Here is a 22,305-nt window from a genome sequence, read left to right as displayed (position 1 = left end):
TTTTTTTTTTTGAGAGAGAGAGAGAGAGGCAGAGACACAGGCAGAGGGAGAAGCAGGCTCCATGCAGGGAGCCCGATGCAGGACTCGATCCCGGGTCTCCAGGATCAGACCCTGGGCCAAAGGCAGGCGCCAAACAGCTGAGCCACCGGGGCTACCCTCATAATCCTCATCTTAATCACATCCTGCATTCCTTCTCAGCCCCCTGGCCCCCCTCTCTTGCTCTTTCATGTGCACCTGGACAGACCTCAACTTAGCTGGCATCCACTTCTCCCCAGCTCTGCTGCACCTGCACCCACCCAGGACCTGAGCGTGGAGGAAAACTCACCACCTTGCAAACTGACCTGGCTTTGAGTGGTGACCCCTGACCTCAGGGGCCCCTCACTGCTGCCCAGCAGCACTACCACACTCCCAAGCTCATCCCTTTGCCCCAGGCCCTAGGTGACTCTTGCACATTTTCTCCCTTTCAGTCATACCTCCATCACTGGCTACCCCATCTGCCTCCGTCTCAGAGCTCCTAGCTCACGGAGGGAAGAAATGAAAGAGAACAGAACCCCTGGAACTCATAGCGCCCCATCCACGCCACCTGCTCACATGTGTTCCTGTTGACTCTGCCTACATTTTGGCTGGTCTGGAAGAACTGTCCCAGATCCTCCCAGTGGCCAGCCCTCACCCCCTCCAACGTTAAACCCAGCCTCTCACCCACTCAAGGATTTCCTGCCCGGTTCTCTCCTTCTCCCTGGAGGATGTCCTCCGGTGGATCGCTCCCATCAGCACATGTGCAGGATTATTTTTCCCAACTTAAAGAGCAACTCTGCCACCCACCCACCACCTCCACCTCAACCCCCTCCTACGCCACCCCCACCCCCTGCAACCTCATGTCTTCCATCAAACCCACTTCTCTGCTTCACTTTAAGCCAACCCCTGAAAGAGTTGTGCTGGCTCACATCTACAATTCTCTGTTCCCACCCCCTTGTTCTCTGTTGACCCCCCCCCCCTTCACTCAGCATTCCCCTTCTTTGGAAACTGGTCTCAAGGCCATCATGACCTCTGCTTTGCCAGATCCAGTGGTCAAATCCAGTCCTCACCTTCTCTGACCCATCTGCAGCATTTGACAAAGCCCTTCCTCCCCCGTGAAGCCTGATTGCTATTTGCCTCCCTCTCTCTGCCCATTCCATTCCTACCACTCTAGTTGCTGGGCTGTCTCCCACTCAACTTCCCAACCTCCAATCTCCAAGGGCCCAACCCCCAGCCCTTGGGTCTCTGCCCGTCTCTATCTACACTCACTCTTCTGATATCTCCCAGTGCCGTGGCTTTAAATACATCTCTGTGCTGGTGATGCCCAATTATAGTTCTCTAGCCAGGGCTGCCTCACTGAATCCAGCTTCCTCACCTCCCCCCTATCTCCACCTGAATGTCTAAAAGGTGTTCCTAAATTAACATGTTCCAAGGGCACCTCGGTCAGTCAGTGGTTGAGTGTCTGCCTTTGGCTCAGGTTGTGATCCTAGGGTCCTGGAATCGAGTCCCACATTGGGCTCCCTGCAGGGAGCCTGCTTTTCTCCCTCTGCCTATGTCTCTGCCTCCCTCTGTGTCTCTCATGAATAAATAAATAAAATCTTTTTTAAAAAATTAACTTACTGCAGCCCAAACTCCTGATCTTCACCCCAAAACTTGCTTCTTCCCTATCTCCGTAAAAGGCTTCCAGATGTTCTGGCTAAAAACTCAGGCTCATTGTTGGCTCTAAGCTTTTTTCCTATCTCATATCAAATCCATCAGGAGATATGGTTAGTTCTGTGAGAATCCGGCCACTCTTCATTATCTTCCCTGCTTCCATTCTTGTCCAACTCACCATCCTCTGCTTGCGCCACTCTTGCCTCCCGATGGTCTAAACTCACCCAATAGTTAGAGTAGGCCAGTCACAATGGCAGTCACACCCTGTCCTTGGCTCCTCATTTCATACAGTAAAGCAATGTCCCACTGTGGCTATAAGGCCCTACAGGTCTGTGCTTTCTCCTGCCTGGCTGGCCACATCCACTAGTGCACTGTCACTTGCTTCTTTCTGATCCACTGACTGGCCTCCTTGCTCTCCCTTGAACACCCAGGCCAACCCCTGCCTCAGTGTTTGCATTACTCTTGCCTGGAACATTCATTCCTGAATTTCTGCAGGGCTGGCTCCCCAGGTCTGTATGCACATTTTTTGTTCTTCCAAAACTTTGGGTATCATTGGAGTTTCAAGCTTGCTATTAAGCTAGGAGAAAGAGGAGCATTTAGAAAAGTATTTTGCTGGTGGCCCTGGCTAGTCCAGCTACCACCCTATCCAGGTCCTGCTCACAGTGAGCTGAGCTGGTGTAAGCACTAAGCAAGTAGGTAGGGCTTCCGGATCTGCATATGGAGTCTACATGTAATGTAATAAAAGTGAGAAATTTAAAAATACCAGCACATGGAGAGAGATGAATTTAATACTGGGAGAAAATGGCAGGATTGGCTTGGGATTGTTACTTTTCATTATTAGCTCTTCTGTATAATTTAAATAGTTGAATACCATGTGATAAAAATAAATGTAAATAATTAGGGGCACCTGGGTGGCTCAGGTAAACATCCAACTCTTGATTTCAGTTCAGGTCATGATCTCAGGGTCCTGAGGTCAAGCCCTGCACTGGGCTCTGCACTTGGCGTGGAACCTGCTTAAGAATCTCCCTCTCTTTCCTCTCCCTCTGCCCCTCCCTCTGCTCTCTTAAATAAATAAATAAATAAATAAATAAATCTTTTAAAATAAATAAATATAGAAATGTACATTATTGCCTACAGATCTAGATCTGATTATAGCAGGGATGTGGGGTAGAGCCTGGGTATAAGACATGCAGATTGAATGAGCAGAAGAAATTCCCCCCAAAATGTCAACAACCAACAGCATAGTCACTGCCAGGTCTTGTGTTCACCAACTACTTTTCAGGTTAGCATCTCTGCTACCCTCATTTCTTAGACCGAATCTGAAGGGATATCATGCCAATGTAATGAAACGATGCTCATTAAGCCCCACAGAATATATCCTTCCTACATCACAAATTACAAGCTAATAGAAATGGCTCAGATATTTTGGTACAGCCAATACAAAATGGAGGAAAAAAAAGGATATTAAATATATCTCATTAAAAATTATAATATACCAAATCGTTTCAGGATTTCTTTTACACTTGATCTTAGCCAAAAGGCCAAGAAGCGATTTTGGATTTCTTTTTAAATGTTTTATGTCCCATTCCCTCCAAAACCTCATGAGAATATAAATGGTTTTTTGGTGAAAGCCAAGATGAGACTATACACTCTTTTTTAAATTCCATTCTCGTCCTGAGAGTAATTAAAATAAGTAAACTGTCTAGCTTAATGTATAGAGTTGTCAAATCCCTATGTTGTACACCTGGAACTAATATAACATAGTATGTCAGCTGTACTTCAAAAAAGAAAGGGAAAAAAATATCAAGTCAGATAAACTGTCTTTGTCTTTATACTTTATCACCCATGTAACTGAATAATCTTCCCCTTGAATCAATTTTAGTAGAACTTTAAATACAAGACACACATGCAAAACGATGCCATTAGCATTCCTCTAATTAAATCAGTAAATGTGCAAATAAAATACTCTTTCCTTAAGAAAGGAACCCACAGTCCTGGCCTGCATGGCAAAGAACCTCACTGGATGAGAAATTCCTCACTCAGAGCATTACAGCGGCCATTCTATTTCTCCCACTCAGTGACTGAGTTTCATTCAGACAGAGTGCTATTCCGTATTGCATCTCTGCTTACAACTTTTTTTAAAAGATTTTATATATTTATTTGAGAGACAGAGATAGAACATGAGCAGGACAAAGGGGGGATGTGCAAAGGCAGAGGGAGAAGCAGACTCCCCCTACTGAGCAGGGACTCTGATGCGGGCTGGATCCCAGGACCCGGGGATCATGACTTGAGCCAAAGGCTAACTCAACTGACTGAGCCACCCACGTGCCCATCTGCTTACAACGTTTCAGTTTTGATGCATGCTTCATGGAACAACTGCAGTCTTACAAAATGAAGTACCATGAAGTGAGGTCACAGAGCAAGATAGAGGGTTCTGCCTATTTTTGTAAAATTGAATTAACTAGATAATTGCTTTTTCTGATAAGGCATTCATTAGTTTTTCAATATACCAATTTCCCCACAGGAAACAGATCTTGAGAAACTTAAGGTTAAACTTCAAATAGTATTAGTAATCACAGGGTAAATCATAGTATGGAAACTCAGAAACACCTGCAAAAAAGGTAAATTTACTACATTCATTTTTTGCAGGTCCTGGGAAGCTAATCAGCTTGCTCCTTGAATACCCACATTCTTGCCTCCACCATCTTGACTTTCTCCTCACCTGCCCTGCCAATTTGATGGCTGTTTTTCTTATCTTGAGCTAGAAAAGCCTAACAAATCCCTAAGAAGTTGTCTGTCTTAGGGCAAGATACGACATGGCGCAAGCCCAATGGCATGAAGCCCAATTCAGGTCTGACCCGGTATACAGGAGACGTGTGAAGCTGTCCACGAAGCCATTTAGCACCACGATGAAAGATATACAGCCCAAGCCACAAAAACCACTCCACAGCAGCTGAGAGAACAGTTTGTGGACTCTGGGTCTCTGCAGATGCCACCTCCTCCAGGAACCCTCTGGGGGTCACATCAGCTACAGACACTTTCCTAAAAACCCTCAGGGCTCAGGTCCCCATTCAGCAAGTTGTCTCACCCTAGAGTAACCCCAGATGCTAGGAGTGGGGAGAAAGTTGGAGCAGAGCTGAGAGCCACTTTGAGCTCACAGAGCCCAGGGACCTTGTGTAATTTGTGCTACCATAGATCATTCAGACCCATCACCGCAGATGTTGCCAGTCCAAGGTTCCAATTCTTTTTTTTTTTTAAGATTTTATTTATTTATTCATAGAAACACAGAGAGAGAGAGAGGCAGAGACACAGGCAGAGGGAGAAGCAGGCTCCATGGAGAGAGCCTGACGTGGGACTTGATGCAGGGTCTCCAGGATCACGCCCTGGGCTGCAGGCGGCACTAAACCGCTGCACCACCAGGGCTGCCCGGTTCCAATTCTTAAATTCAAGATTCACATCATGTTGGATGACCTCAGATTAGTGCAAGTGAAAAGAACGTCCCAACCATCTGTGATTACAGCATTGTGCAGGGGGAAAGAGCTTGGCCAAATTCTCCACTTACCAGCTGTGTCAACTCGGGCAAGTCACTTAGATCCCAACTTCCTTGTGTTCAATTTGGGGATAATGATAACCACCTGGAACAGCTGTGACGCTTTTACAGTAACAGCCTAATTATCAAGCATGATCAGAATAGGTATTGGTTGGATCCAAATAGTTCATTAAAATAGAGAACCAAGAATAGAGAGACACTCATACCTTACACATTTTGTTTTTAACTTAAAGCATAGAAAAATATCAACATTTGCCAACTTGGGATAGGGTCATAGACCTCCTCCAAGAATGGGTCTGCCAATCATAATCCCATTCTGCCTTTCTTTTATAAACTACATTCTTTGCACATCACCCAAGAGCTTTGGTTCCTTCATAGAGAATAAAAAGTACAGACACACAAAGCTTCCGGAAAGCGCAACCTCTCCAGCTTGTCATACTTTTTCGGACTTGTGCGGTGCTGAGTCAATTGGGTGGCTCATGGTTATCCTAAAGGTAGTTTTTCCCAAGCACTCAACTTCATGTCATATACATATAGCTCTCTTTTACACATATTTCATGAGTTTACACAAGAGTAGTCAACATACATCATCTCAATCCAAGTCAAAATGGTATCAGTACAGTGAGTCTTAGCCAGCATTCAGCCCAGTAGGTGAGAGTGGAAATGCATGACACAAAGTGGCCTTCAGCTGCCCCGGGGCAGTCGTCACATGACCTGCCCAGGTGTGGAGACCATCAGACAGCCTAGGGAGGCCAGCTGAGCAGTCCCCCACAAAGTGTACTGTAGGGTTTACTGTGCCATCGCTGTCTCTCCTGTGCCTAGTACCGTGCCTGGAATGTATGTGGGCCCATACAACCCGGGGGTTAGTGTTATAGGAATCAAACATTTGCTCTGGGCAACAGTGTGATGGCTCTGCAGTCCAGTGAGCAAGTGTCACCAAGAAATCCCAGAAGAAAGGCATCCCCCTCACAACATGACTGCGGCCTGCCTGGTCCTGATTCGCTAAAGAAGCCACAGGCAAGTACAGAAAACACATACTTTTCCAATGCGCTTTTCTCGAGCCTTTCTTTCTCCTTCTTCTGCCAAGCTTTGTGCTTCTTGACACGCGTTTCCCACAAGGCTCTGACGACAGAAATGTCAAACACGACCACTTTGTGTCCCATTTTGGGAGCATGAAATTACCTATTCAAGAAACGTACATATGTCAGCTTTACACACAAACAGAAGAAAATCATTTTCAGCATGAACTTTATTATTTTTAAGGTTTTATTTATTTATTTTAGAGAAGAAGAGTGAGCCAGCAGTGGTGGGGTGGAGAGCATAGGGAGAGGGAGAGGGACAAGCTTCCCACTGATCGTGGAGCCCCACACGGGACTAGATCCCACAACTCTGAGATCACGACCTGGGATCATCACCTGAGCTAAAAGCAAGAGTCAGACATCCTATCAACTGAGCCACCCAGGCACCCCGGTTTTAGCATAAACTTTAAGATGACACATGAATGGGGGCACCTGGGTGACTCAGTGGTTGAGCATCTGCCTTGGGTTCAGGTTGTGATCCTGGGGTCCTGGGATCAAGTCCCACATCAGGCTCCCTTCAGGGAGCCTCCTTCTTCCTCTGTCCCTGTCTCTGCCTCACTCTGTGTCTCTCATGAATAAATAAATAAAATCTTAAAAAAAAAAAAGAAAGAAAACATGAATGAACCTATTGTCTTAAGTAATGATAGAATACCCTGTTACTTCCAGGATGCCAGTTTGCTAACATTCTTAAAGCCTGATAGTACTCTGGGTAAGTCAAGTCCAACACCCACCCTGTGGCATCTCCTCTAGAAAGTCACACTTGTGTCGCTGCCTCTCTGCCAAATTGTGGGTTCCCAAAGCCCCCTGGGCCCTCCCCAAGCCTCATGGTTCCACATTCTACTGAATTCTCAGGCATCTAATCTTCCCAATAGGCTGTAACATACTCAAGGGTAAGATTGTGAGTCAACCAGAACGTACACACACACACACATACACACATACACATTCTCCTGGTGACCTCAGGCTACACACCAGCCACCATTACGTGACATAACCAATCCTTGCACCTCGCCGTGAGCATTTCTCACTGGGGACTGACCATACAACACAGCATGGGGATGGGTCCTGTGAGGTTCCCCTCCAACATGAAACCTCACAAGCTGCTGATCTCTGCTTATGTGGACTTCCAAGTGCAAGGAAAGTCAAAGTCAGGTAATCTTGGCCCTTCACGGGAGTGAGACTCAGCACAGTGCCTGGCACACAGTGGGTCCTCCATAAATATTTGTGGAAAGAATATATGAAAACTGAGTAAAAGGTTTGCATCCTGATTATTCCACTCTCAGACTGCTCAATGAGCTCTCTCTCTCTCTCTCTCGTTTTTATGTTCCCATTTTGTTTTTACTATTTGCTCTAAGTGATTCATTTGCTCACTGCAAAAAAAAAAAAAAATTATCAGGACTTAAAAGTACATTTTAATGTCCATTCCACTAACCTACACTGATCTCTCTTATCTAAAAATAACTTCCTAGTTATCATTTTAAATTTCCCCTACTTAACAGCATTGAAATCTGGCTCCATCCATTTCCTGATTCATGTGCACACGCACGCACACACATACACACACAACATGTCAGTTGGCAAATAGTAGGGTTGTTGAATATTCTCTTCTCTGGTTCCAGACGTTTCTAAATGGCAGTCAGTGGGGATACAAAACCAAATATTTAATCTTCTGACTCAGCTGTGCACTCTCCATGAATGGCTTGCCAGTCTGAGTGGAAGAGTGGAAGAGCCAGCTTATGTTTGTGCAGGGGAATGCTGGAGAGCCATAATTTTCATCTAAAGAGCTGAAAATGCTGGCCCCAATTTACTTCTGTCTTTCCTTTAACTTCTGACATGTGAGACTGTCTTTTGTCTCTCTTAAAACTCTTTTACCTAAAGGATATTTCTAACAAAGGTGCAAGTGGTGCACCTTTTCTGTGGACTGTGTTTTCCATTCCCTAGAGTAAATACACTGGAGGATCCTATGATAACTCTGTGTCTAACCTTTTCAGGAACTGCTGGACTGTTCCCCCAAAGCAGCTGCATCATTTTACTGCCCCAGCAGCCATGCATGAGGGTCTCCGTGTGTCTACATCCTCTCCACACTCGTTCTTCCATCGTGGCCATCCGGCTAGTTGAGCAGTGGTCTCTAGTGGTTTTCATTTGCATTTCCCTGACAGCTAATGATGTTGATTGAACATATTTTTATGTGCTTATTGACCATTTTAATGCCTTCTTGGTAGAAATATCTATTCAGATCCTTTGCCAAATTTTAAACTGGGCCATTTGTCTTTTTATTGTTGACTTGTAACAGTCTTTATATATTCTAAACACAGGTCTTTCATCAGATACAGGATTTGAAAAATTTTCTCGATTTCACCCTTTTACCTTTATTCTAAGTATATGGCTATATTTGATGTGAGATTTTGTAGACAGACCCCCCCCCCTTTTTTTAGTAGACTCCACACCCAGTACAGGGCTTGAACTTACAACCCTGAGATCAATAGTCACATGCTCCACTGACTGATCGAGCCAGGCCCCCCTGAAGACAGAATCTTGTTGAATTATCTATTTCCCACATTCCAACAGTGTCTTTTAATTGTTGTGTTTGAGTAACTTACATTTGTATAATTATTGATTCTTTGCCTTTAGGTCTGAATTCATTTATTATCCATTTTCTGCTTGACCCTTCCTTTTTTTTTCCCCCTCTTTACACTTTCCAGCCTTCCTTTGTGTTTATCTGAACATTTCTTTGTGTTTCTCTGTGTAATCTTTTCTTCTTCATGGTGGCCCTAGGGAGGATAAGCTCCCAGCTTCACTTCTCACAGTCCATCAGAGACACTATTTACCACTTGAAGAGAGGCATGGAAATCTTACTACCACTGAGGTCTCCCACTGGGCTCTCATCTTGGTGCTGCCATACTCTCCCGTGCACTGAATCTGTCACTGTTCTATTTTTGGCTTCCAATCATGAAATTTATTTTAAAGAACTCACGAGGAGGGCACTAGCCTGTCACGTCTGCACTGATATGTACCACATCTGTGGCTCCTCCCTCATTCCTGGTGGCTACCTCTCTTCTGCCTAAACAACTTCCCTTAACCGTCCCCTGGGACAGACAACATCTACTGCCAGATGCTCTGTTCTCCTTCATCTGAATATCTTCTTTTCACCTTCACTCCGGAAGAGTACTTTCGCTGGATAGAGAATCCCGAGATAATTCTTTTCACTCAGCACTTTTCACTCAACACCATGCCTGGTTTCTTCTGGCCGGCATGGTTTCCCATAAGAAGTGTGCAGTTGTTGCAACCATAAGTCTTGTCGAGGTGACACATCATGGTTCACTCATGACTTTTCGAGACTTTTTCCTCATCTTTGGTTTTCCTCAGTTTAATTATGATGAATCTGGGCATGGATTTCTTGGGATTTATCCTCTGTGGGATTTGCCTGGCTCCTCTGGTCAGAAGGTTTTATCTTTTGCCAAATTTGGGGATTTTCAGCCATTCTTTCTCTAGCTATTTCTTCTGCACTGCCCTCTTCCTCCCCTCCTTCTGGGAATCAGACAAGACAAATATTAGCCCTTTCAATAACGTTTCATAGATTCTTGAGGCTGTCCAGTTTTTTTAGAAGTCTCTTTTCCTCTCTGTTTTCAGATTGATAATATCCAGCAAACCATCTTCAGATGTCCCACCTGGATGACTCAGGTGTTGAGCATCTGCCTTTGGCTCAGGTCATGATTCCAGGGTCTTGGGATCAAGTCCTGCATTGGGCTCCCTGCAGGGAACCTACTTCTCCCTCTGCCTATATCTCTGCCTCTCTCTCTGTGTCTCATGAATAAATTTTTTAAAATATATTTTTTTTAAAGTCCCATCTCTCCCCTATATTAACTCTATTATGTTTATGAGTCTATCCAGGGAGTGTTTTATTTCAATAATTGTCTATTTTACTTCTAAAATTTCCATTTGGTTCTTTATACTTTCTATTTCTTTGCTGATATTTTCCATCTTTCCATTCATGCCCAACAGTAGAGGGAAAGTACCCCAGAAAGGAAAAACTTGGAAGGACTTCAGACCTTGTTTTAGAAGTTGTGCTTCTGCCCAGCAGATAGCAGGGAAGTCCTCTGGTTTGGGCAAGCTGGTCTGGCTGGGGTGGAAGACAACCTAACCAGCCACCAGTGGTGTGGACATGCAGTAGGGGATCCAGAGCACAGGGGCTCCAAGATGTCTGCTTTCTAGACGGAGAGAACTGCAGAAAGGTTCTTGCTAGCCAGGGCAGTCAGGGTGCAAGGCACCACGTTCTGGGCCTGGGGCTGCGGCAGGCTCCAGGAGATGTGCCCCCAGCTGACCCCCTCCTGCCCACACTGGAAAAGGCAGGAAACCTCCTCCTACCACACCATCCCTCCAGGGCCTTCCCCTGAGAAACTCTAACATGGTGTTCACTTTAAAGGACAAATACTTAAAGGAACAATGCTGTGTGTCACACAGTACATACGCCGAAGTCTACTTCCAGAAGCAAGCTGAGAGGCAATAAATTGATGACTGACACAGTAGGTGATGAATGTGGATCAGTTCAGACTCACATTCCCTCCCTCCCACCTTCTGGGGCTGGAATTTCCTTCCTCCTCTGAGGGTTCCGTGCAGTTCAGCTGCCCAAGTGCGCCACCCCCCCAGTGGCCATCTTGGATGGAGGCCATGGTCCACCCTGGCCTTCAGTTCTAACAGCAGAAGGCATGCTGGTTAGGGCCGGCTGCACAGCTGCAGCTCAGGAAGGAGCCCAGGAGCTCTAAACAACCTTATGGTTGTTCTCTGAGCTCTTTCCTCTTCTTGCTTGCCTCGATTCTTCTAGATTCCTGGGGCTCCCTTTTACAGTCCTCTGGCCAGAGACCTATGGTTTCAGTCCATCTGCTTTGCTGTGCACCTGCTTTGGGGCGCCAAGTAGCAGGTGCTCCTGGAGAGGGAAAAAGCAATGAGAGTTTTCTCCACCTTCTGGGGCCTGCAATTCCTGTGATCCAAAAGGAAAGACCTCTTTCTCAAAATATTGGGGACTGAGGCCCTCCACTATCAACCTCACCCCACGCCCCGGCCCCTTCCTGCGATCACAGAATCCTTTGTGCGCTGAGGCATGACAGAATGAAGAAAAGAAAAACAAGGATTTGAATCCATTCTCTGAGCATTAGGGGGGTCCCCTTTTCCACTCCTGCAGCAACATTAGGTACCCTTGTGCCCAATTCTGACTTCCAGGCTGCCTTGAGTCCAGGGTGCATAACACTGGAGGGGAAAATGGGAAACATACCACAGGCTCTCTGTACTCGGAATTCTGATATCTTTCCCCTCCTCTCTTGCAACCAGTTACTTTTCAGAGTCTTGATATTCCTGCTCTGTGTATTCCTTTTGAGTTTGAGAACTGCATTTAATAGGAGAAACATGGTGGAGGATGCCTAACGCTGTCTCACCCAGAACCAGAAACCACTGCATTTAATTTGTCTTTTACCACTTTCCTTACTCTGTCATTTTGAGCTCAGGAGCACCTAAGCTGCAAAGGTCTTAAGGTTTTGGCTTTTGACAAAAAAAAAATTAAATTAAATAAGATAAAATAAAATAAAATTGCATCAAAGCATGCCAAGCACAGCCTGAAAACAAGAGAGTACAGTCCCCAGCCTGTAATGGAGAAAAATGAGAAAGAGAGAATCAGGCAGACTTAAACTCTTTGAGGCGATCTCTACACATAATCCAAGTCTACACATAGAAGCAAAGCAAAAAGCCAAAGTAAAGTGAGCTTTCCCAGCAGCGTGGACAGCCCAGCCAGCCAAGGGTACTTAAAACTGGAAGGATTGCTCTATGTTCAGGGTGTGTGTGCTCTAGATCAACCAGCATGGTTCAGCCTTTGTTGAGTGACTGTCATTTTCTTAGAGCAACAAATTCTTGTGGAGTAGCCAGATCTGTCCATTAACTGTCTGTGCATTAAACAAACACACACACACAAACACACACAGACCATTGCTCATTAGTTTCTATGCATTCATTTGGAAATGTAATTCAAGTTTGCATCTTAGAGGAATGGTGTCTTCTGGATGCTTTGGGTTTTATTTTTAAATACCTGCAAATCAATATTAGTGTCAGTGTTTTGGTGGGAAATAGCATATCCTATCTGCCATCTAACCATGTTCCCCATTTCCCCTGTATCTTGCAAAGCAGAGAAGGAAGTTCTTTTCTTCAATTAAAAGGGTTTAAAAAAAAAGAGAGAGGGGGTTTTGAATGGGCTGGAATTTAAATCAAGATCTTGCCCATGAGATGTTCGGTTTGCAAATGTGTATAACAAAACTTAGAGGCTTTAAGAACAGTGAGAGATGGGATCCCTGGGTGGCGCAGCGGTTTGGTGCCTGCCTTTGGCCCAGGGCGTGATCCTGGAGACCCGGGATCGAATCCCACGTCAGGCTCCCGGTGCATGGAGCCTGCTTCTCCCTCTGCCTGTGTCTCTGCCTCTCTCTCTCTCTCTGTGTGACTATAATAAATAAAAAAAAAATTAAAAAAAAAAAAAAAAAAGAACAGTGAGAGATGACCACGTTTGCTAGAGATCTGCATATACTGTCCAGAAATCCTGGGAAGCTAAGAAATAACCAATCCTGGGATCCCTGGATGGCTCAGTAGTTTAGTGCTTGCCTTTGGCCCAGGGCATGGTCCTGGAGTCCCCAGATCGAGTCCCACATCAGGCTCCCTGCATGGAGCCTGCTTCTCTCTCTGCCTATGTCTCTGCCTCCCTCTGTGTGTGTCTTTCATGAATAAATAAATAAAATCTTTAAAAAATAAATAAATAGGGGATCCCTGGGTGGCTCAGCGGTTCAGCGCCTGCCTTTGGCCCAGGGTGTGATCCTGAAGACCGGGGATCGAGTCCCACATCAGGCTCCCTGCATGGACCTGCTTCTCCCTCTGCCTGTGTCTCTGCCTCTCTCTCTCTCTCTCTCTCTCTCTCTCCCCCATCATGAATAAATAAATAAAATCCTTTTTTAAAAAATAATAAATAAATAAATAAATAAATAAATAAATAACCAGTCCATGAATGCCAGGGCCAGCTCAGCCCCTGGTGTCCTGTACAGGACAGTGCTGAATCTAGGCCTCCCGAGACAACTGGGCAGGTTCAGGATCAACCCTGGAGACAGTAGCTCTATGGGTGGGTGTCAGATCACAGAAGTGGTTTTATAATAGGAGCCAATGAGTCATTCTAGAACAGCAGGAGACTCTCCATCCAGAAGCAGAGAGGAGGGAGACGTCTGGGATGCAGAGAGGAGGGAAGCAAGGAGAAAGGAAATGTCAGGGACACATGCAAGTGCCAGTCACTCAGCAGGTTGGGGAAAGAGAGATGGTCCCCTGACAAATTTACAAAGCTAATCTCTTCTTTGTAGCATGAGCTCCAGCCAACACAACCTTTCAGGCAAATACGTAAAATGTAATTTCCTAAGCATTAGGTTTCTCCAGAACTATAGAAATAGCACCATGATATACTATACCAAAGCAGTAAAGAGAAAAAAAAATCACCTCTACAGGATGCAGTGTGAGAGAACATCAATTCAAATGAAGCAATAACCTCCAAGAGAAAACACAACATCCAAGTATACAAGTACACTCTCCTGAGGCACCATAAAAAATGCAGAGCGTCAGCCTGAGCCCTCAATGGATTTTACAGCAAAGGTTCATGGATCCAAGGGGACATCAGATTCCAATTGCCTGCTGGAGATCTGGCTTTATGGTTACAGCAGAATCACAAGAACACAGATCCCTACATTTGGGCTGCATGGTCTCAGCCACAGAGCATCTTCCAGAGAAGAAGACACAAGGGACTAGAGGAGAGGACAGGATGACAATGACATCACTTATGGCGATAGAGAGGACACTGGGGCAGAGTGCCATTGGCTCATTTTTCTCCCGCGCTTGGTGTTCTGGGTCCTGAGTGAACGCATCACAATCAGAGACTCTCAAAAGTTGGATTCATAGTGGAAAGGAAAATTTCTCCCGGAAAAACCTTCTGCTTTACTGCAGGGGTCAGCAAACATTTTCAGTAAAAGAGCAAGATAGTAAATATTGTAGGCTTCACAGGCCAACTGACAAAATGGAAGATATTACGTAGGTACTTACATAACAAAAGAGAAAGCTCTTGGCCTGCTCCTCCCTGCTGACTTGCCCTGGGCCTGCCAGAGCCATGAGCATGCTCCCATACTTCGTGCTCAGTTGCCACTTGCTAGAGACATTCTCAGGACAAGAGCGACTGGCTCAAGAGGGAAAGGCCTGGCAGGCCAGCACACAGAGGGACTGGGAATGGGGACCTGCTGTAGTCAGTTTCACTCTCTATCCCAGTAACACCCAGATGCTGGTGGTTCCTTCTGTCCTCCTGTCAGCTCAAGGTGGGTAGCTGGCTAGTGGCTATGTGGACTTGCTAAATCACCAACTCCTGAGCAGAGATTCCACTGCTTGGTGCCTGGGCATTGTCAACAGCAGAGTCTCCAACATGTAGAGAGCAACTAGCATGGGCCTTGGGCAGCAGCAAGATACAGCTGGTCAAGTAGATAGGCACTTGGAGGGAATAAAGGGAGAGGGGGTACTCCAGCTTGGGCTCCATGGCTCAGAGTGCAAGCCCCCTCCAGTGGTGCCCATGTGCCATACAAAAACATGTGCCAGTCTTGTTTGTGCATCTCAGCTTCAGTGAACAATAAAATAGATTTTGTTTTGTGGATATGATGGCTTTAACTTGTACCCACAAATTCCTTGACATTCTCTCCTGTAAAAGGGTAGAGCTTAATTCCTCCCCCCTTGAGCATGGATTGGATTCAGTGACTCACTTCTAATGAATAAAATGTGGTAAGAGTGATGGCGTGCAACTTCTGAGACGAAGTCCCACCAGGCACTCCTCTATCTATTTCTTGGGTCATGCACTCCAGGGGAAGTCAGCCACTGTGTCATGAGGATGCTGAAGTGGCCCTATAGAGAAGCTTCATATGGAGAGGAACAGAGGTCTCCTGTCAGTAGCCATGTAAGTGAAAGCTGTCTAAAGGCAAATCCTCCAGCCCCAGTTGAGCCTTCAGATGGTAGCAGCCCCAGAAGACATCTCAGATGCAACTTCACAACAGGCCCTGAGCCTGGACCACTCAGCTAAGGCATTCTCAAACCTCGGACATAATATGTTTGTTGTGTTAAGCTGTAAGTAAGTGTTGGAGTGGTTTGTTATGCGACAATAAATCATTAATACAGTGGACAGTAAAATAAGAGCCACTTAAAAGAATCAGTCTCAATTTCTAGAGAAATCTGGTATCTATATCCTGCTGCCTCCTTGATATATCCACTTGGATGTCCCATGCATAGCTCAAAGAAACACAATTCCTTCCAAAGTCCCTCACTTAAAATCTAACCATTCCTGGCTGCCTTAATTCCTCATCTTGACTCCATCATTACCTGGAGGTCACTCTTTTATGCCTTCTGCTTCCTCGGCCCTACCCGCCATATGGTCACAAACACGTACACGAGCACACACATTCATTCACACATCCAGTGTATCACCCAGGTCTTAGAAGGCATGCATTTCTCACTACCAGTTAGTGTCACAGCTGGCCTCGTCATGCAGAAGCCTCACAGCTGATGTCCCAACTTCCCACTCGCCCGCATCCAATCCATTTATTACACAACAGTGAGCATCATTTCCCGACAAGAATGAGATCATGCTGCTGCCTGGCTGAAGTGCTCCAGAGACTTCCCTTTGGGATGAGGGGAAGATTCCAGCTTCTCACAGGGCCCAGTGAGATTTTGGCATGATCCACCTTCAAACCCTTTCCTCCTCAGTGTGTCACTCATCCCACATTTCTTCCTACTTCAGGTCCTGAACACACTGCGCCATCTGCCTAGACCCTCTTCCCCCATCTGCCTGGCTTCCTCACACCCCATGCCCCCTGAACTCAGCTTCAGTGTTCTCTCTTCAGCATGGCCTTCATGGCCTCTTTATCCAGGGTAGATCCTCCGGTTATTTTCTCTCTCAAACTGTTGCTCGTTCGCTTTACAGCACACAATACAAGTTGAACTATTTGCTCCTTGGTTTAATTATACTTTGACAGTGGGTTGCACTGAGAAGGGCCATGGTTTATCGACAGAAGCAGCCACCCGAGAAGCCCCAGACGTGGGCTCAGAGTCAGCCACTGACCCTGAGCAGTCACCAGGTGACAGACGGTGACAGACGATAGCCCTGGAGGGGATGTGGGGCCAGGCTCCTGCTTCTGGACCTCAACACAGAAACCCTGCATATTGAGCCAGTTTATGTGGTGTGTATCTCTGTTCTTTGATTCCTGGGAACCCCAAATAACTGACATTATGGACACTCGTCAAATGTAGAAGGATGAATGTCCCTGCCCCTGAGCTCTCCATCTGGAGAGGAGAACAGAAGCTCACAGAGATATATTTCAGTGCTGCGTGCAGATTTGATAATGGGGGCTGAACAAACATTGTAGTGTCAGAAGAGGAACTCCCTCAAGTATGTGTGGGGGGTGGGACTCGGGGCCGACCCACAGGGATCCTGAGGAAGGGGAGAGGGAGTCTCGGTGCAGATTTGCTTGAATAATTGTTCACCCGCCCTCCACAACCCAGGTACATTAGAATCACTTTACAGAGCCATCCACTGTCTGAGCCAGAGGGCATGACTGGAAAAACATGTCCCCTGGCACCAGAACACTCGTTCCCACTCAGAAGACCTATGCCAGGGTTCCAAGAGGGAGGGGGACATTCTAGTCACCTAGTCCTCTCCCTTCTGGTCAAACAGCAGACTGGGCAGAGAGAGGTCGAGAGGTTGGGAACAGGCCTCACATCTCTGAAAGTCTAAGGTACAGAGGATCTGAGGGAGGAGACCCAACAAAGCCCACAATACAGGTGCCCAGCCATTCTGGGCACTCCCTCCACCAGGGTGGCAGAGGGACAGAGGCAAGGCGGGAGCTGTGTCTAGGCAGGGGACACAGTGTATGCACAGTATGAGGGACAGAGCTGAGGTCGGGGGTGGGGGGTCACCTGAACATCCATGGGGAGAGAGGCCTAGGCCTGTTGCCCCCAACAGCTCTTCAGAGCCCCCAGGGCCACTCTTTCCTCTGGGCAGACCAGCTCCAGAACCTCCACAGCATTCTTCCCCACGTATCCGCCACATGAATAAGACATCTATTGTCAGCCTTGTGGAACTAAGGGGGTGACTGTGACTATAGGGATTCCTGGAGACACCAATGCACGGAGAGGACAAGACCATAGCCAACAAGGGGCTTTTGTGACACACAAATCCCATTCAATCCTCACATAAGGCCACTGCTTGGACCCCAGAGTTGGAACCCAGAGTGAGTGTTCTGATAGAAACAGCAGGGTTGCTGAAGGCTAAATTCTCAAGGGAGGTCAGTAGAGTCACGATATTTCAGCTCAATTCTGAATTAAATTACATTTTCTGTCACAAGGTCAGAGTTTCCCTGGGAATATCCATTATTTTTACAGTAAATCTGTTAAACCAGAAAATCCAGGCAGGGAGGCGGAGTCTCTGGACAGGATTAAAAGGAAGGACCCTGTCAGAACCAACCTGCTGGAGGCTAGAGTCCTGCCTCCTCCACTTAGAGCTGCACGTCCCTGAGATGGTCACCTAACCTCTCTGCACCCCAGTGTACTTATCTGAACAAGGGTGTGACAGCAGTACCCTGCTCATAAGACTGGGGACAGGATCAGGTGTGATCATTTGTGTCAAGTGCTTAAGACAGTACCTGGCACCTGGTAAAACTCCAAAAATGTCAGTTATTAAAAAGAAAGAAGAAATGAAGACAGATATGGTCACCAATGAAATGCAAGATAAGAACAAGAGGTTCATGAACACCCGAGGATTCTTCTGCCCCTGGAATGGTTAGGAGAAGTTCTCTGAGAGATCGCCCCAGTCCCTGAGTTACTGGAGAGAATTTGGTAGTCACCAGCACAGCTAAGCTACTTACAAATCCAGATGATTCTCCCCTGGGTTTCCGATCAGTTTCCCACCCTCACCCTCTCCCCAAGGGGATAAGACAGTCTCAGGAGGAAAGACTCCCCCCCCCCACCCCAGATATCAATCATCCCTTTCAGGGCACCCAAGACACAAACAAAGTTGATTTATCTCCCCTAGACAACACTTTGGACCAGAAAGCTCTGAGCTCAGCCTTGGGCACCAGGGCAGTTTACTGGGAAAAATCCACTAAGCAGGAGCAGGAACCTTGGACACCCCCTGCCACAGCAGCAGCCTCTCGGGGAACCACCTGCCCCTGCCACATTTTCTCCTTCTCGACTCAATTCCAGTTCTTGCCCTAAAATGTAGATAAATGCATAATCTGTGTTCCACTGGGAATGTTTACCCCTGTCCTGCCAGGCACGGTGGGACAGATGTAAACAAGGAGGTACTGCCCCCCTCACCCTCCCCAGCAGGTGCCACAAGCCCCCTTGCTCCCATTCCTTTCACAATCCCCCCGGTCTCCGGAGCAGGTGCTCACTTGCCCCTGCCGCGTCCCCACCCCCACGACGGCCACCTACCCGTGACTGCGTGACCGCGCTGCCGCCCCAGCCCCTGCCCGCTGCCTGCCTAGAGGAATCCGGGCTGCAGAGCCTGTTGACGCCGCAGCCGCCACACACTGGAGCCTCCTGGCCTGTGCACTAACGGGCTATATTTGTCAGTGGATAATATGATCTGTAGGACATGTGCTGATAAACGGTCTATCTATTCAATGTGACTCAGCCCGGCATGAGACAAAACGCATTTCAAAGGGGAGGGCTTGGCACAGGGCAAATGACAGGCTGGCCAATGTGAGCCCTATAGCCCGGGATTACAGATGGCACAGCCTTTTTCCACGGGCCGTCCTGAAGTGTGTTGAGTGAAACAGGCCAGAAAGGGGAAAGGGCTTGTGCTCTTCGCACTGTGAGCTAAGAACCAAACAAAAAGCAGGATCAGAAGGCCATACGAGGGGATCCCTGGGTGGCGCAGCGGTTTGGCGCCTGCCTTTGGCCCAGGGCGCGATCCTGGAGACCCGGGATCGAATCCCACATCAGGCTCCCGGTGCATGGAGCCTGCTTATGTCTCTGCCTCTCTCTCTCTCTCTCTCTCTGGGACTATCATAAATTAAAAAAAAAAAAAAAAAAAAATTAAAAAAAAAAAAAAAAAAAGAAGGCCATACGACCCAGTGAATGTAAAAGTGTTTTCAGTGTTCAAAGCAATGGTTATCACAGGTCTGGGTTTCACCTTGCTTTTCTTTTAAATTTCCTAAAACATATGAATTTAGGTTCTCTTTAATGATTTTATTAATTGGGCAAAGATGCTTTGTTGAAATCCAACACTGTGACAATTTGATAATTAATCAGGAATGGCTCCTACCTCACTGCATCTCCCAGCCCCACTTCCCTCACCCCTGCCTGTTCCAAGAGGTCCTTACAACCACCCCCACTTCTGGGCAACAGACTCCTCATACCCCTTCATCCTAAACAGAAGACCCCCTTTGTCTACTATAGGCATAATAACTTCAAAATTTTCTATTTGTTGACATTTATAATTAAGTTATCATTTTATTAATGCAATCCCTGTTAAAATACCAACAGCATTTTTCACACAGCTAGAACAAACAATCCTAAAATTTACAGGGAACCAAAAGACCACAAACGGCCAAAACAATTTTGAAAAAGAAAAACAAAGTTGGAGGTATCATAATTCCAGACTTCAAGCTGCATTACAAAACTGTAATCATCAAAATATTATGGTACTGGCACAAAACCAGGCACATAGATCAATAGAACAGAATAGAGAACCCAGAAATAAACCCATAATTGTATAGTAAACCTTCAACAAAGCAGGAAAGAATATGCAATGGAAAAAAGACAGTCTCTTCAACAAATGGTGTTGGGAAAACTGGACAGCTACATGCAAAAGAATGAAACTGGACCGCTTTCTCACACCATACACAAAAATAAACTCAAAATGGATTAAAGACCTAAATGTGAGACCTCAAACCATAAAGATCCCAGAAGAGAACACAGGCAGTAATATCTCTGGCATCAGCCATAGCAATGTTTTTCTAGATGTCTCCTGAGGCAAGGGAAACAAAAGCAAAAACAAACTACTGAGGTCACATCAAAATAAAAAGCTTCTACACAGTGAAGGAAATGATCAAAAGACTAAAAGGCAACCCATAGAATTGGAGAAGATATTTACAAATGACATATCTGATAAAGGGTTAGTATCCAAGATATATAAAGAACTGACACAATTTAACATCCAAAAAACAACCCAATTAAAAACAGGCAGAAGATATGAACAGACATTTTTCCAAAGAAGACATCCAGATTGGCCAACAGACATATGAAAAGATGCCTAACGCCACTTATCATCGGGAAAATGTAAATCAAAGTACAATTAGACATCACCTCACACCTGTCAGAATGGTTAAAATCGGGATCCCTGGGTGGCACGGTGATTTAGCGCCTGCCTTCGGCCCAGGGCGTGATCCTGGAGACCCTGGATCGAGTCCCACGTCAAGCTCCCTGCGTGGAGTCTGCTTCTCCCTCTGCCTCTCTCTCTCTCTCTCTCTCTCTCTCTCTGTCTCTCATGAATAAATAAATAAAATCTTTAAAAAAAAAAAGAATGGCTAAAATCAAAAACACAAAGAAATAACAAGCATTGGCGAGAATGAGAAGAAAAAGGAACCCTTGTGCACTGTTGGTGGGAGTGCAAAATGGTGCAGCCACTCTGGAAAACAGTATGGAGTTTCCTCAGAAAGTTAAAAATAGGACTACCCTACAGTCCAGTAATCACACTACTGGGTATTTACCAAAAAAGACAAAACCACCAATTTGAAGGGTAATGTGCATCCCTACGTTCATAGCAGCATTATTTACAATAGCCAAGATGTGGAAGCGGGCGAAGGGTCCATTTTATCCAGCCATAAAAAAAGGGTGAAATCTTGTCATTTGCAATGACATGGTTGGAGCTAAGTAAAATAAGTCAGCCAAATACTATATGATTTCACTCATATGTGGAATTTAAGAAATAAGACAAACAAGCAAAGGAAAAAAGAGAGAGACAAACCAAGACTCTTAGCTACAGAGAATAAACTACTGGTTATCAAGGGAAAATGGGGAAGGGGTGAAATAATTGATGGGGATTAAGGAGCACACTTGCCCGGGATGAGCACCAGGTAATGTGCAGAAGTGCTGAATCACTGTATCGTACACCTGAAACTAATATAACATCGCATGTTACCTGTATTAGAGTTAAAATTTTGTTAATAAAGTTGTTTATTTTAATAGGTAAAAAAAATTTTAATTACTGTTTTACTTTTTTTAAAAAGGTTTATTTATTTATATGACAGAGAGAGAGCACAAGCAAGGAGAGTGGCAGGCAGATGGAGAGGGAGAAGTAGGCCCCTCACAGCGCAGGGGGCAGATGTGGGGCTCCATGCGGGGCTCCATCAAGGACCCCGGGATCATGACCTGAGCTGAAGGCAGACGCTTAATGGACTGAGCCACTCAGGCGCCACAATAAATTATCATTTTAAATTACATACCAGATTGATGGAACTAAAATAAATCTCTGGAACAATATTAAATCAGACCTTTAAAGTGTTAGATGTGCTTTTTATTACTTAGAATTTGAATAGTATTTTTCTCTTTTGATAAATAATGTAAGTTTCCTAGTCAGTAATTGTCGCATTTGGTTTTTGTTTTGTTTTGTTTATGGTGTTCTGAACCAAAGAATATAAATTGAAAAGGTAGTTTCAGGTCAAATGCTGCTTAAATACTTTTTCAATTTATAAGAGGGCTAGCTATTCAAAAGCTCAATCGTATTAAAGTTGAAAAATATTTTCCCCCACAAATACATTCAAATACCATGGGCTTCCTTTACGATGCCAGGGTTAGAGAAGCAGGCCATTGTTCAGCCCAGGCTCCTGAGCCTACAATGTGCACCCAAACAGGACTGAGAAATTTAGCAAATAAAAATTCTTTCAGTTACATTTGAATTTCAGATAAACC

General features: G+C 45.7%; 1 protein-coding gene across 3 annotated transcripts in view; it reads right to left on the bottom strand.

Moving 5' to 3' along the window:
• Positions 1-18,978, bottom strand: part of LRRC2 (leucine rich repeat containing 2) — a 37,560-nt gene extending 18,582 nt beyond the window's left edge. The window contains exons 1-4 of one of the 3 annotated variants that reach the window (XM_077859158.1): positions 18,810-18,970; positions 17,308-17,418; positions 17,039-17,121; positions 6,257-6,400 (exon numbers count right to left, since the gene is read on the bottom strand). In XM_077859158.1, coding sequence (XP_077715284.1) covers positions 6,257-6,381 — 125 coding nt within the window. In that variant the 5' untranslated portion in view covers positions 6,382-6,400; positions 17,039-17,121; positions 17,308-17,418; positions 18,810-18,970. Of the gene's footprint in view, positions 1-6,256; positions 6,401-17,038; positions 17,122-17,307; positions 17,419-18,809 lie in introns of all 3 variants that reach the window. The other 2 variants (XM_077859159.1, XM_077859157.1) reach the window with 2 other exon arrangements.
• Positions 18,979-22,305: the final 3,327 nt, after the last annotated feature.

Source organism: Canis aureus, chromosome 19, assembly GCF_053574225.1.
Source record: "Canis aureus isolate CA01 chromosome 19, VMU_Caureus_v.1.0, whole genome shotgun sequence".
In the NCBI taxonomy this organism is placed as follows: domain Eukaryota; kingdom Metazoa; phylum Chordata; class Mammalia; order Carnivora; family Canidae; genus Canis; species Canis aureus.
This window is presented reverse-complemented; position numbering and strand designations above follow the sequence as displayed.